The 13,914-nt window shown below is 46.1% G+C and overlaps 1 protein-coding gene across 1 annotated transcript; it reads left to right on the top strand.

Annotated features, from left to right (window-relative positions):
* Positions 1-1,025: 1,025 nt before the first annotated feature.
* On the top strand, positions 1,026-13,107 carry Ina (internexin neuronal intermediate filament protein alpha). The gene is made up of 3 exons (XM_048335094.1): positions 1,026-2,121; positions 10,455-10,579; positions 12,183-13,107. Exons 1-3 carry the CDS (start codon positions 1,057-1,059, stop codon positions 12,487-12,489), a joined length of 1,497 nt encoding a protein of 498 aa, XP_048191051.1. The 5' UTR covers positions 1,026-1,056; the 3' UTR covers positions 12,490-13,107.
* Positions 13,108-13,914: the final 807 nt, after the last annotated feature.

Here is a 13,914-nt window from a genome sequence, read left to right as displayed (position 1 = left end):
GAATTCAAGCCCTAGGATCACACACACACACACACACACACACACACACACACACACTGAAATGTTTTAAACTATAGAGCTTTCAAGAGGTAGAGTGCTAGCCTTGAGCATAAAGAAGCCAAGGACAGTGCTCTAGCCCTGAGTCCAAGCCCCAGGACTGACAAAAAAATAAATAAATAAAAATAAAATATAAAATATAGAGCTTTGAATAACAATAGCAACAACAATAAAAGTGTTTTAAAAACAAATCCTTGCAGCCCTCTTTTCTCCAGCCTTTCGTCTTGTGCCTTGTTAATGAACTCCAATAATTCCCAGTGCTTTCTGCTATTTGCAGATCTGGGCACCTCTCTCCCACCTTTTTGCCTCCTGCTCCCTGGGCTCACACACTTTGCGGCCTCGAAGGCTTTCTGCACACCCTCCCATCTCCGGAGCTGCAGAACTGGGGGGAAGCTTTCTTCCAGCCGCACAGACCCACTTTCAACCCCGCCCTGGAGCCCCGGCGACGCCCGAGGGAGGGGACAAGACCTCGCTCTGAGGACTCCCCCTACTCTTACGGGAAAACCATGACCTCCTTCCTCCGAAGTGGAAATGGGCGTGGAAGACACCTTAAAGAAACCCTACTCTCCCCATGGGCTGAGAGGCGAAAGGAGGACACAGTCCAGAGACAGGAGACAGAGCCCCGTGATTTCTGGCTCGTAAACGCAGATGTCCAGGCCTCCCCACTCTCCTCTGGTCACTTTTCATCGCAATCGGGCCTTGGGGAGATGCGCAGCGCACGGCGAGCTGCTCCTACGCACACCGCGCCTCCCCAGCGCCCTGCGCGCGCGGCTGCGGTAGTCACCGCGCTTCCCCGCCCCCGCTCCCAGGCGCCCCGCTTCCCCCACCCCGCCGGACCCGGAGCAGGAGCTCCGCCCCTAACGCACCGCCCCCCCCCCCCCGGGCCCCGCGCCTTAAAACCCGGTGCGCACCGCCCCACCGCGCCCAGTCTGCCGCACCTCTCGCATCCAGGATAGACTCATCCGCAGCCAGGCGCACGGCCCCGAGCCCCCCTGCACCATGAGCTTCGGTTCGGAGCACTACCTGTGCTCCGCCTCCTCCTACCGCAAGGTGTTCGGGGATGGCTCTCGCCTGTCTGCGCGCCTCTCCGGGGCCGGTGGTCCGGGCAGCTTCCGTTCACAGTCGCTGTCCCGTTGCAACGTGGCCGCCTCGGGCGCCTGCTCCGCGACCTCGTCCCTCGGTCTGGGTCTGGCCTACCGCCGGCTCCCGGCGTCCGAGGGGCTGGACCTGAGCCAGGCGGCTGCCCGCACCAACGAGTACAAGATCATCCGCACCAACGAGAAGGAGCAGCTGCAAGGCCTCAACGACCGCTTCGCCGTGTTCATCGAGAAGGTGCACCAGCTGGAGACGCAGAACCGCGCGCTGGAAGCCGAGCTGGCCGCGCTGCGCCAGCGCCACGCCGAGCCCTCGCGCGTCGGCGAGCTCTTCCAGCGCGAGCTGCGCGAGCTGCGCGCGCAGCTGGAGGAGGCGAGCTCGGCCCGCGCGCAGGCGGTGCTGGAGCGCGACGGGCTGGCCGAGGAGGTGCAGCGGCTGCGGGCGCGCTGCGAGGAGGAGAGCCGCGGGCGCGAGGGCGCAGAGCGCGCCCTGAAGGCGCAGCAGCGCGACGTGGACGGCGCCACGCTGGCCCGCCTGGATCTGGAGAAGAAGGTGGAGTCGCTGCTGGACGAGCTGGCCTTCGTGCGCCAGGTGCACGACGAAGAGGTCGCCGAGCTGCTGGCCACGCTGCAGGCATCGTCGCAGGCTGCGGCCGAGGTGGACGTGGCTGTGGCTAAACCCGACCTGACTTCGGCCCTGAGGGAGATCCGCGCCCAGTATGAGTCTCTGGCCGCCAAGAACCTGCAGTCGGCGGAGGAGTGGTACAAATCCAAGTTCGCCAACCTGAACGAGCAAGCAGCGCGCAGCACCGAGGCCATCCGTGCCAGCCGCGAGGAGATCCACGAGTACCGGCGCCAGCTGCAGGCGCGCACCATCGAGATCGAGGGCCTGCGCGGGGCCAATGAGTCCTTGGAGAGGCAGATCCTGGAGCTGGAGGAGCGGCACAGTGCCGAGGTGGCCGGCTACCAGGTAAGGGCTTGAACGCCACATAGGTAAGGGGCGCTCGGGGCTCCTTCCGTGCACATCTGCACAGCCCGTAAAACCAGAGCCCGTAAACTGTAAAAGGGAGGGGAGGGAAGGGGAGTCTCCACTAGAGGCGTGAGCAAACACACACACACACACACACACGCACACGCCTTACAGCTTTTTACTGTGAATTTAGTTGCCCAGAAACTCGCTTTCTCAGCCCTGTTTCTCATAAGGAATTCCCAAAGCTCTTTTGGAGTGTGAAAAATCTAAAACTATGTCTCTTTCTCAGCAAGTGGATAAACACACCCTGGCGACCTGAAAAACAATCCCCTACTCCCAAGTAGGAGTGAGGCCACTCTCCTTGGTCCCAGAAAGCAAGTGTTCTCTCCCCCCTCCCCCCACCCTCTCTTCTCCCTCTGTTCCCTCCCCCCCCCCGCCCCGCCTTTCTTTCTCTCTTGTCTGTTAGACTTTGAAAGGCTTTCTGTGGGCCTCAGAATTGTTGTTGCTCAAGTTCAGGAACTGAAAAGACCCCAATCTGGATATTTGCCCTTAAGGTAGAGAAGGGAACCTGTGAGGTGGATGGTGAGTGATCTATTAACAAGTGCCCCGCCCCAGCACCCCCCAACACGCACAGTTCCCTTGCAGACGACCTACGAAGGACATTTCTTCCTAAAGAAAGCATTACATTAGCTGGCTTTACACTAGTTGGACTAGGTCAGGGCGCTGTCTGTGGTACTGATCTGGAATTCCTCCCATCTCAGAACGACTGTCTCTCATCTCGTGTCCCAGTTAGGAATCTCCAAGCAATTAACTGCTTGACTGTTTTCACCCCTCCCCCCTGCATTACCAACACATCCATCTTGGCTACCTGCAATCAGAGGTCACCTCGTGGGCAGCATCAATTTTCACTTTCATGGTTGGCTTAACACTTAACAAAAACCACTTAATCTGCTCAGCCACATGGGGGTCCCACTTGCAATTTCTCATTACCTTAACATTTTTCCATGTTAAGTGCACATGACAAATCACAGAGATGGTTTCTTTGTTATAGGTAACATTTTCCCCCACCTCTCTCTGCCCTTTATGCTGGTGAAGGCATTGATTGGATCTTTCCTCTCAACAAAGGCCATTGAATCTTCAGGCTTACTACATAGGACATTCTGGGCTGATTAGTACAAAGAACACAGAGGCAGGGTAAATAGGAAATATTGAAGAGAACCAAAGTAATGTGGAAAACAACCACAGTTTCCACACACAATAAAAGCCCTTTTTAATAGAATGACTATAATTCAGAAACTTCAATAATATATTCTAGCTAGGTTTGAAGTTTATGTTTGATGATATTAATAAGGTATAGGAACATTAATAAAATAGAACCAAGATACAGGACTTTAGGCATTCACTCAACAGTGAGACCAAAGGATACCTTGAGGTAAAGAAACAAAGACACAATGCCTCTATCTCTCGGATCATATAAAACATTTATAATATTTATTTAAATGAAAAAAATAGAACCAAGAAAAGGCATGAAATCTCGAATGTTTTTGCCAGGAGCTAAAGAATTGTTGATGTAAAGGTATTTACTGATCATTACAAATGACTCATTTGATAAAGGAAGAAAGCCTGCTTGAACTGTTACATTTTTTAATTTGACATTACAGTATTATTCAAATAATACTCCTGTTCTGATTCAAACTCTGTTACTTGAACTTTTCACTATGTGACATAGCTCCTGTATGATACAATAAGACTTGATTAAGACTTCATGTTTTCTTCTAGAACCCTGAGCTCAGATCAGTGCTTCTGAAGGGAATAGGCCAATATTTCTACAAAAAAAAAAAAGACATAATTACACAGAACTGTCCACCGAACTGGGCTATTCTATGCCCCCCTTTTTGCTTGTTCTACTAAGCCTGGGCTTGTTTGCAGTAAAAGGCTTCCAGTGTTAGACAGTAGTAATGTCATCCAGACTTGGTCTACAGAGAACAAAAACCAACAGAAAGTACAGCATCAGCAGCTTTGTGGTGCTTTCCTTACCAGCTGTGGCCTTCAGAGTCTCAGTGGGCCTACAAGAGGGAGTGGAAGAGGAAATCAGACAACGGAAGAGAGAACTGCCTCCCCGTTGGGACCTAAGGCTGGGTGGGGCTCACCTAGCCTCTGGTTGAAACCAATTTCAGCTTGCTGACCAAGGTGGAAAAACCTCCTTTTCACTCAGAGTCATCCATTGTTTTCTTGCCCTCTCACCCCATCCACGTACTACCTCCCCCTCTTCTTTCACAGCAGTAATGGGAAGCTGCTCTCCTCCTTCTTCTTAAGGGATTAATGGTAGGCCCATTTTCCTTTGCTAACTAACCCTTCTCAGACACACAGAAAGGCCCCAGTAAAGTCTCCCTTTCCCCACTTTCCCTGCCCCAGAGAGATGATAGCTTATTTGAGGAGAGAAAGCTTTTTACACTTGAGAAAGGATAAAGAATGATTCAAAGGCTGGGATGTAGCTCAGTGGCAAAGCACTTGATTAGCAAGTGCAATGTCCTGGGTTCAATCCCCAGTACCAAAAAAAAAAAAAAAAAAAAAAGAAAAGACAAAAAAAAGAAAAAGAATGATTCAAGGTGACATAGTAAGTATACAGTGGTATATGAGAGTGTGAACCAGACAAGAGGAGGGTTAGAAAGAGCTAGGGCTATTGTCTTCAAAAGCCAAATGCAGCCATCCTAATTGGAAAGCTGAAGGATGTTTCATTTCTAACAGACAAGTTTCCCAACCCTACAGAGCTAGCTGCTTCACCATCTTTATTCTCAATTGTACTAATGCTGTTCAAAGACCTTCTTGGAGGGTACTGGGGTCTCAGATATGAACTGTAGTCAGTCTTAGAAAGCCAAAGCTTTCCTTGAAAGACCTTGCTGAACACTCAAGATCACTGCTGGTTAATGCTCTCCAGGGAGACAAGCCAAGGCTGCCCTCTTCCCTCCAATATGAGATTGGAGTGCAGCCTAATTAAATAGCAGGAAGGGTCTGACCCCTGGGAGATTGGAGATGGAAATGGCAGCTTATAAATCTATAGCTTGATAGATCTATTTCTGGAATTAAGATTCATGGAAGAAAAAGAGCTACATTTGATCTTTATATTTTTTAAAGCTACTTAGTCTGGGTTTTGCTTTGTTTGCCCTTCCCTGTCCCACTCAGCTACTGTGTCACCTGTGCCACCATGACAGCTCCTTTATAGAAATAATTTAAACTAGTGGCCCCCAAGCAGAGTGACACACCAAGGTCAACTGTGAGCTTAAACAGAAAGATTGTGAGGGCCACTCCTAACGGATTCAGGCATTCAGAGGTGGAGCTAGGAATACGCATTTTCTTTTCTTTAGTCATTTTAAAAATTATCTTTAATTTTTTTTCAATTCAGCATGTCAGTAATGTGTGCAGTGCACCTTGATCTATGTCACCCCTTTCCATAACTCTTCAGAAATACGTATTTTCAATGAAAGGGCTACAGCCTCAGACTCAGTTTGGAGCACACTGACTTAAAGCACATTTTTAGTAAAGTAGTATGTAGATTATGTGTGTGTGTGTATATATGTATACACATAATGGATATATATTTATATATATACTTAATATACGTATATACTTAGGTACGTGTGTGTGTGTGTGTGTGTGTGTGTGTGTGTGGAGTGAACCACATGTAAAACCCCTTTCCTTGCCTGGCTGAGACAGAGCCCCCTTCAGTCAGTACTGTAGGGTACTCAATACCCTTGGCTGGCTGAGGGTTCCCTCACAAAGTTAATAAAATCTACAGCACCGTGTATATTTCCTCTTCTCTACTGCAGATGCTAGTGCGCCTTTCTTACAGCCTGCATTCTTCCAGGCATGGGCCACATGCTCAGCACTTGGCTGTCTTAGGAGAGACCCCAGCTGGAGCAGGGTGTGCCTCTCCCCTGTTCCTGCAGGCTAACCCAGCAGCAGCTGCATGGTTGGGGGAGGGGCGGACTGCAGCGCTCTGCTCATTTTTCGAGCTGGAGGCCATCTTTGGCAGGGCTTTTGAAGGGCAATGTAAGGCACAGCCTGGTGGGAGGAGAGCACAAACAAAGACGCCAGAGTAGATGAGCTATTACCATCAGGGGTCTACAGCTACTCCTTCTGAAGGGAGCTGGGTCGTGCTTTTTGCCTATTCTGATCCATAAACAATGCCTGGGATATATATGACATAAAAGTGTAAGGAAATCTCATCTGGCTAGAACTCAGCACCCCAGCAACCTCTTATTTGGAAAACACAGCTGTGAAACAAAAACAATTTTCTTTTTAAGAAATATGAGACAAAACATTTATTACTAAATCACATATTAGAACATTGGCCCTCCTGATTCCCTCCACATAATCATTCTTACTTCGTGTGATTCTCAAAAAGGCTTCCTTCTTTGTGTTTCAAGCCTACAGCAAGAGAGGACAGGCTGAACACAAGTCAGGCATTGTCAGGAACCAGAGCAATCCATCAGGTCACCTTTCAGGACAAACCAATAAGCAGCAACATCAATGTACACCTGCTCTTTGAGGCCGTTTAGGGGAGAAATATACAGATAGACTTAGAAGATTTAAAAAAATCATAGAACTGGGGCTGGGGATATGGCCTAGTGGCAAGAGTGCTTGCCTCGTATACATGAAGCCCTGGGTTCGATTCCCCAGCACCACATATACAGAAAATGGCCAGAAGTGGCACTGCAGCTCAAGTGGCAGAGTGCTAGCCTTGAGCAAAAAAGAAGCCAGGGACAGTGCTCAGACCCTGAGTCCAAGGCCCAGGACTGGCAAAAAAAAAAAAAGTGCTTGCCTCGGATACATGAGGCCCTGGGTTCGATTCCTCAGCACCACATATACAGAAAATGGCCAGAAGGGGCACTGTGGCTCAAGTGGCAGAGTGCTAGCCTTGAGCAAAAAGAAGCCAGGGACAGTGCTCAGGCCCTGAGTTCACAGCCTAGGACTGGCCAAAAAAAAAAAAAAAAATCATAGAACTATAGGAAAATAATCGATCACTTTCATGGATATTAAATTGCCAAGAAAGGTTGAACTATACTTAATATCCTAATTGTGAGTGAAGTATAAATCACTTGTTTTAGAAAGACTTTTATTGAGCTGGGAATATAGCCTAGCAGCAAGAGTGCTTGCCTTGTATGCATGAAGCCCTAGGTTCGATTCCTCAGCACCACATATATAGAAAAGGCCAGAAGTGGCACTGTGGCTCAAGTTGGCAGAGTGCTAGCCTTGAGCAAAAAGACGCCAGGCCAGTGCTCAGGCCTTGAGTTCAAGCCCAGGACTGGCCCCCCCCAAAAAAGGCTTTTATTGAAAATGGTCATCTTAAAAAAAAATAATTGGCATCTTAAAAATTTGATGCTTTAAGTGATATCCAATAGACTCATATTATTAATGTTTTGTTATACATAATATTGCATAATGTTACATTCATTTCTTATTTACCTAAAGAGCTCTAGGGAAGGCTTATGATCAAATGTCCATATCATCAAAAGGATAAAGTAGCATGATACGTCCTTAACGTAGTAAAAGTCACTGACATTTGTTAGGTACTTCCTTTATGGCATGCTATTGCAATGGTTTAACCACTTTAACAGGATCACATACTAATGTGGAGAATGGGAAACTGAAATCCTAACTTGGAGAGTCCCAGAAAAGACTACACACAGAAAAAAAATTGTTTTCCATAAACAGAAATAAAGGATTTGAAGAAACTCATATGTAGAATATTAATATTGGGTATTAGTGTCAGGGCAAAGTATAAAACCAAAGGATGCCAATGAAATCCTCTTTCTCATAAAGCATCTCCTCCTGTTCCTCTGTGTAAAAATAATTATTTCCTCCTCTTTCTCCTTTTTCTCTTACTCTACACTTTTCTCCATTGCTACAGTAATATTGTCCTACCCCTAATACATCATTAGCAGACTTGCTTGTAGTCTCAAGCAGCAAGTGAGATTTCTTGGTAAAAATTGTTTTAATAAGTTGAATGTGAGGACACACGGTTATAATCACAGCAGAGGGGATGAGGCAAGAGGAGCTCAAAGTCAAGGCCACCATGGGCTACACAGTTCATCATTCCATCTTAAAAAAAAAAAAAAGCCAGGCACTGATGGAACTCACCTATAATCCTAGCTAGTCAGGAAGCTGAGATTTGAGAATAACAGCTCAGAACCAGCCCTTGGCAGATAAATCTTTGGAGACTCTAACAAAAAGCCAGATGTGGAGGGATGGCTTAAATGGTAGAGCGTCAGCCTTAAGTAAAACTACAATGTTGGCTGGGGATATAGCCTAGTGGCAAGAGTGCCTGCCTCGGATACACGAGGCCCTAGGTTCGATTCCCCAGCACCACATATACAGAAAACGGCCAGAAGCGGCGCTGTGGCTCAAGTGGCAGAGTGCTACCCTTGAGCGGGAAGAAGCCAGGGACGGTGCTCGGGCCCTGAGTCCAAGGCCCAGGACTGGCCAAAAAAAAAAAAAAAAAAAAAAAAACTACAATGTTGAAATTCCTTTGTACAACTAATTAAATATAACTGTTTTTGTTTGTTTGTTTGTTTTTGTTTGTCAGTTGTGAGGCTTGAATTCTGAATCTGGGCACTTCCGCTGAGCTCTTTTGCTCAAAGCTAGTACTCTACTACTTTGAATCACAGCTATCCTTCCGGTTTTCAGGTAGTTAACTGGAGTTAAGGGTCTCATGGACTTTCCTGCCCAGGCTGGCTTTGAACCACAGTCCTCAGATCTCAAGTCTCCTGAGTGTTGTGCCAAGTCGTGAGACCACCACCAAGAAGACCACCAAGACTCAGACATTCCGAAATGCAAAAGCAAGGCAAGGCTTTATTTAAGCGAGCTGCAAATCGGGCTTCGTCCTACCCACCGACACAGCGGAGGTTAGGAGGAAGCCCCAAGCTGTGATTACACAGGGCTTATAAAGGCAAAGAACAAAGTAACAACAATCAGGTGTTCAAGCAAGCAAGATTAGGACACAGGTACAAATCTGATTGGCTCAGGGTTCGATTCTAAAATGGGGTTCACGTGGTAAAATGGGGCCTGACTTCAAAGTCTGGCACATCACTGAGTAGCTAGGATTATAAGTTGTGAGCCACCAACATCTGGCAACATTTCTTTTTTCAAGCTGAAAACTGGCCAAGAGTGTGAAGCCCTGAAAGTAAGACCCATACAAGCAAAATAAATAAAAGAATAAATATATAAATTTTCAAACATCCTATTACATCCTTGTGATCTCTTGACTCTGAGTATTTGCATCATTGTCCAGCACCATAGGCATTTCTCTCATTATCTTTTATTCTTCACTGTGCACTCGAGTGAGACTCTTCTTTGCATTGTTCCTATCAATATTTATAGAACAGGTAGGTGGCATGAATTTTATTTCCTTCTGAAAATTCTCTTGATTTGTCAGTTTGCAACCGTAGACCTACCAACTGAGCTTCTAGCACTGCTTCATTACCCCTATCCAGGGGAGTTACAGAGCCTTTAATATTTGCTTTTTTGAGGTTTCTGATTTGTTCATCAACATTCATATTTCATAAAAAATAGCTCTCAGTCTACAAAGGTGCAGCTGAATTAGATGGGCTGTTTGCTCACAGCTTTTCAGGCCATAAGTAGAGAAGTACTTACATAGTACCATTCATTTGTTGAACTATTATTCACTGAGCATCTACAGTATGCACTGTGCTAGGACCTGAGCTGCTAAGGGGTGAACTAGAAAGGGGTCCTAACTCAGGGACTTTGCATGTTAGGCAAGTGCTGTACCACTGGGCTACATTCCTAGCCCTTGCTTTTAAGAGATCCTTCTGGCTGTTCAGTGATCAAAAATTTATCTTTATGCCTTCGTTTATTTTCCATGCCTTGATGTACATCTGGAAGAATTTGGAGACAAATCATCATACGTACTTAGTGTATGTATGTATATATGTGGCTATGTGTGTATATACAAGTGTTTCCATTTTAAATGAAAAATATCACTCCTTTTTTGGACTATTTCTGCTTCATCCTTATCCTATCACTTTCTTGACGTGATTGAGCAGCATATTTCCAGGAAACTATCGAAATGAGGGAGGGAACCATATGTGCCTTGTGTAGAAGTTTCCAACCCTTGTCATGCATCTAAGACTCCTTGGATGTTCACACTCTATCCCATGGCAAATGAATCTGATTCCAGGACTGGTAGACAGATGTAAGTATTTTATTAACTTGTTTGGTGGTTTTAATATCAGGGTGGAGAGTCTTTGCCTTGTGGAAATCTGAACAGACTTCAGCTACTTTGGCCTAAGTATTTTGGATGTGTCCCTTTTCAGGATAGCATTGGGCAGCTGGAGAATGATCTGAGGAACACCAAGAGTGAAATGGCACGCCACCTTCGGGAATACCAGGATTTGCTCAATGTCAAAATGGCCCTAGACATTGAGATAGCAGCTTACAGGTACTTCCGAAGCATGCTCACTCAAGCAAAGCACATGCTGTACCAGGGCAGAGCAAACCACCTACTAGTACTTGTAGTCCCTGATTTCCAGTGAGGAAGGATGAAGAGGAGCATCACTTCCCCACCCTCTTGCCCTCTACTTGGATATTACCACTTTCATCTGACTAGTCCCAGAATATTGCCCGTAAAGGCTAAAAGGGATATAGTGCTGAGGGCTAAAGGGGACAATGGAGGTACCCAGAGGTTAAAATAAAATTTTATTGGGCCAGTTGCTAGTGGATCTGTAAACTTAGCTGTAAACCTAGCTACTCAGGAGGCTGAGATTTGAGGATCCAGGCAGGCAGGAAAGTCCATGAGACTTACCTCCAATTAACCACAGAAAACGGGAAGTTGTGCTGTGACTCAAAGTGGTAGAGTGCTAGCCTTAAGCAAAAAAGCTCAGGGATAGTGCCCAGGCCCCGAGTTCACTCCACAACCTACCAAAAAAAAAAAAAAATCATTATGCTGGGCACCAGTGGCTTATGCCTGTAATCCTAGCTACTCTGGAGGTTGAGATCTGAAGACTATGTTTGAAGCCAGCCTGGGCAGGAAAGTCCATGAGACTCTTATCTCCAATAAACTACATAGAAAAAGCCAGACATGGTGCTGTGGCTCAAGTGGTAGAGCGCTAGCCTTGAGCCAAAGCAGCTCAGTGATAGGACCCAGGCCCTGAATTCATGCCCCAGGACTGGCAAAATAATAATAATAATTGTGGGGCATTGGCGGCACTGACAAAAAAAAATCATTGGGCTATTTTAAAATGAGGTTCATCCCCTTAAAAAGTCCTGGAAGGGGGCTGGGGATATAGCCTAGTGGCAAGAGTGCTTGCCTCGTATACATGAGGCCCTGGGTTCAATTCCCCAGCACCACATATACAGAAAATAGCCAGAAGTGGCGCTGTGGCTCAAGTGGCAGAGTGCTAGCCTTGAGCAAGAAGAAGCCAGGGACAGTGCTCAGGCCCTGAGTCCAAGCCCCAGGACTGGCCAAAAAAAAAAAAAAAAAAAGTCCTGGAAGTTGGCTGGGGTATGGCTTAGGTGGTAGCATGCCTGGCAAGCCCAAGGCCCTGAGTTCCCCCGCCCACCCTACCCCTGCCCACACATGCTGAAGTCGACATTTCCCTCTGGATTCTATTCACGGAAGGATGACAAATCTCAAGTTCAGGCTGCATTAAGCAGTTCCTACCTCCCTTCTGAACTTAGCACCTCTTTATCCCTGTAGCAGTTTAAGGTGTAAATTTGAAAAATTACTTTTCCCTAGAGTTTAGTAGACTCTAATTGTCAAAAATGGGTGTGATGTGGCCAAGGAGCGGGGATGTAGTTTTTCCTTTAGGAGTAGGACAGGCTTCCCTTTGACAATGTTTTGAACACAGCTGATGCTGAAAATGTGTGATTGTGTGTGTGCGCATACAATGGCTCTTTGAGCCTTGGAATGCAACATGACTAGTCTCAATCTTAAAGTCCTTTGGAGTCAAAATAAAGAATGGGGAATGGAGAATTACATTTTATTTTATTTTATCTAGTTAACAAGTGGACTTCCTGAGAGTTTTTCCCTCTTGGATTTGTAGGAAACTGCTGGAAGGTGAGGAGACACGATTCAGCACCAGTGGATTAAGCATTTCGGGGCTGAACCCACTCCCCAATCCAAGCTACCTGCTCTCTTCTAGAGTCTTCAGTTCTACAAGCTCCAAAACCTCATCCGCTGGGCTGTCCCTTAAGAAGGAGGAAGAGGAGGAGGAGGCCTCGAAGGTAGCCTCTAAGAAAACCTCTCAGATAGGGGAAACTTTTGAAGAAATATTGGAGGAGACAGTAACATCTAAGAAAACTGAGAAGTCAAATATAGAAGAAAGCACCATTTCAAGCCAAAAATTATAATCCTGTTGCTAAAAAGAAAAAGTTAATGCTTAAGGGGGAATAATATGCATTTGACTCGTTAACCAGCCTATTCTGAACCGCAACACCTGTCACTACTCCTTAGCGTCTTCAAGGCTTCACTCTCATATTTAGTATCACATACTTACTTTGTCTAATAGAAAACCACCCCTTAGATGGGATCAAACTGCAGTCCTGGAGCAATCACAGAAGAGTTATCTAAGAATACAGCTTTCTCACCTAAAGCTCAGGCTTCACAGCGATGGATGATTTCAGGTATAAAAGAAAGACACATGAAGGTGCTAACTCTAAGTGGTCCTGGTCATCCTCTGAATGAAATTGAAACCTCTATCCACTCTATCCACATTGCCAAGCTATGTAGTCTTACTGTAGATACCCAAACCATAAGATCACTGCCAAAGAAACCAATGGTCCACATCCAATTCAACCAATAGAACTGAATTACAAATGATAGGTGTTTGTCTAATGGACACTCTCCCTCCCACTGCCCTCAACTTCATGTATCCTTTTTCTTCCATCCAGGAGAAAAAGAAAAGGCTAGTGTAGTATTCTTCCCTTTTAAACACAGTTCATTTCTCACAACTTACTCCCTTATGCCCTCTTTGCTTATTCGGTAAAGTTAAATGCATGTCCACCATTTCTGTGATTTGTGTAATTATATCCCTGCCCGTTTTGTGTCCCTTCAAACTTATAGGCTTAAAAAAAATGGCAGTGATGAATTCTAGAATTTCCCCTAAAAAATGATGAAGAACCCTAGATTTTAGACTTTTGGCTTATTTAAATCTATCTGATTGGGGGGAATGACTTTAAAGAACGTAGCTTTTCACTTTAGCTTTAAAAGCACGGTAATAGTCATCCCAAGCTGTGATTAAGCTGACCTTAGATTTAGTAGTGTAAGTTAGAAGAAGGGAGTTCCCCAAGAATGGAAAAGGCCACGGGTCTCCTCTGTGTCAGTTCCTGTGTGGTGGTGTAGAGTTAGCTTTCCCATGTTCTTGCCCTTAGGATCCATGTATTTCCCTCTCTAATAGGGTTCCTTCTCTCTAGGTCCACAAGAGGCCTTGCTTCCACGCCCCCATGCCTTTTACGAGTGCTAAGTATAGGATATTCTGTTAAAATGCTACTGTCCAAAAGTGGAAGAAGGGGAAAAAAATAACCACTTTTGGTCAATCGATACCACCAGCAAATATTTAAAAAAGAAAAAAAAATCTTTCTCTTCTCCAAAAGTCTTCCCAACACTTTGCTGCATGGTTTGCTGCTCAGTTAGTAGGTTTCCCTTCCTGGCTGGAGAGGCGGAGAACTCAGTCCAGGGAGTCAGCTGTTCACCTGCCCAATGGTGTGGCCCCACATTGCCCTGTCTGCCATGTGCACCAAGTTTAATGCAGGATTTGTTCCCTGGCAGTGCGCACT

Source organism: Perognathus longimembris, chromosome 2 (assembly GCF_023159225.1).
Source record: "Perognathus longimembris pacificus isolate PPM17 chromosome 2, ASM2315922v1, whole genome shotgun sequence".
In the NCBI taxonomy this organism is placed as follows: Eukaryota; Metazoa; Chordata; class Mammalia; order Rodentia; family Heteromyidae; genus Perognathus; species Perognathus longimembris.
This window is presented reverse-complemented; position numbering and strand designations above follow the sequence as displayed.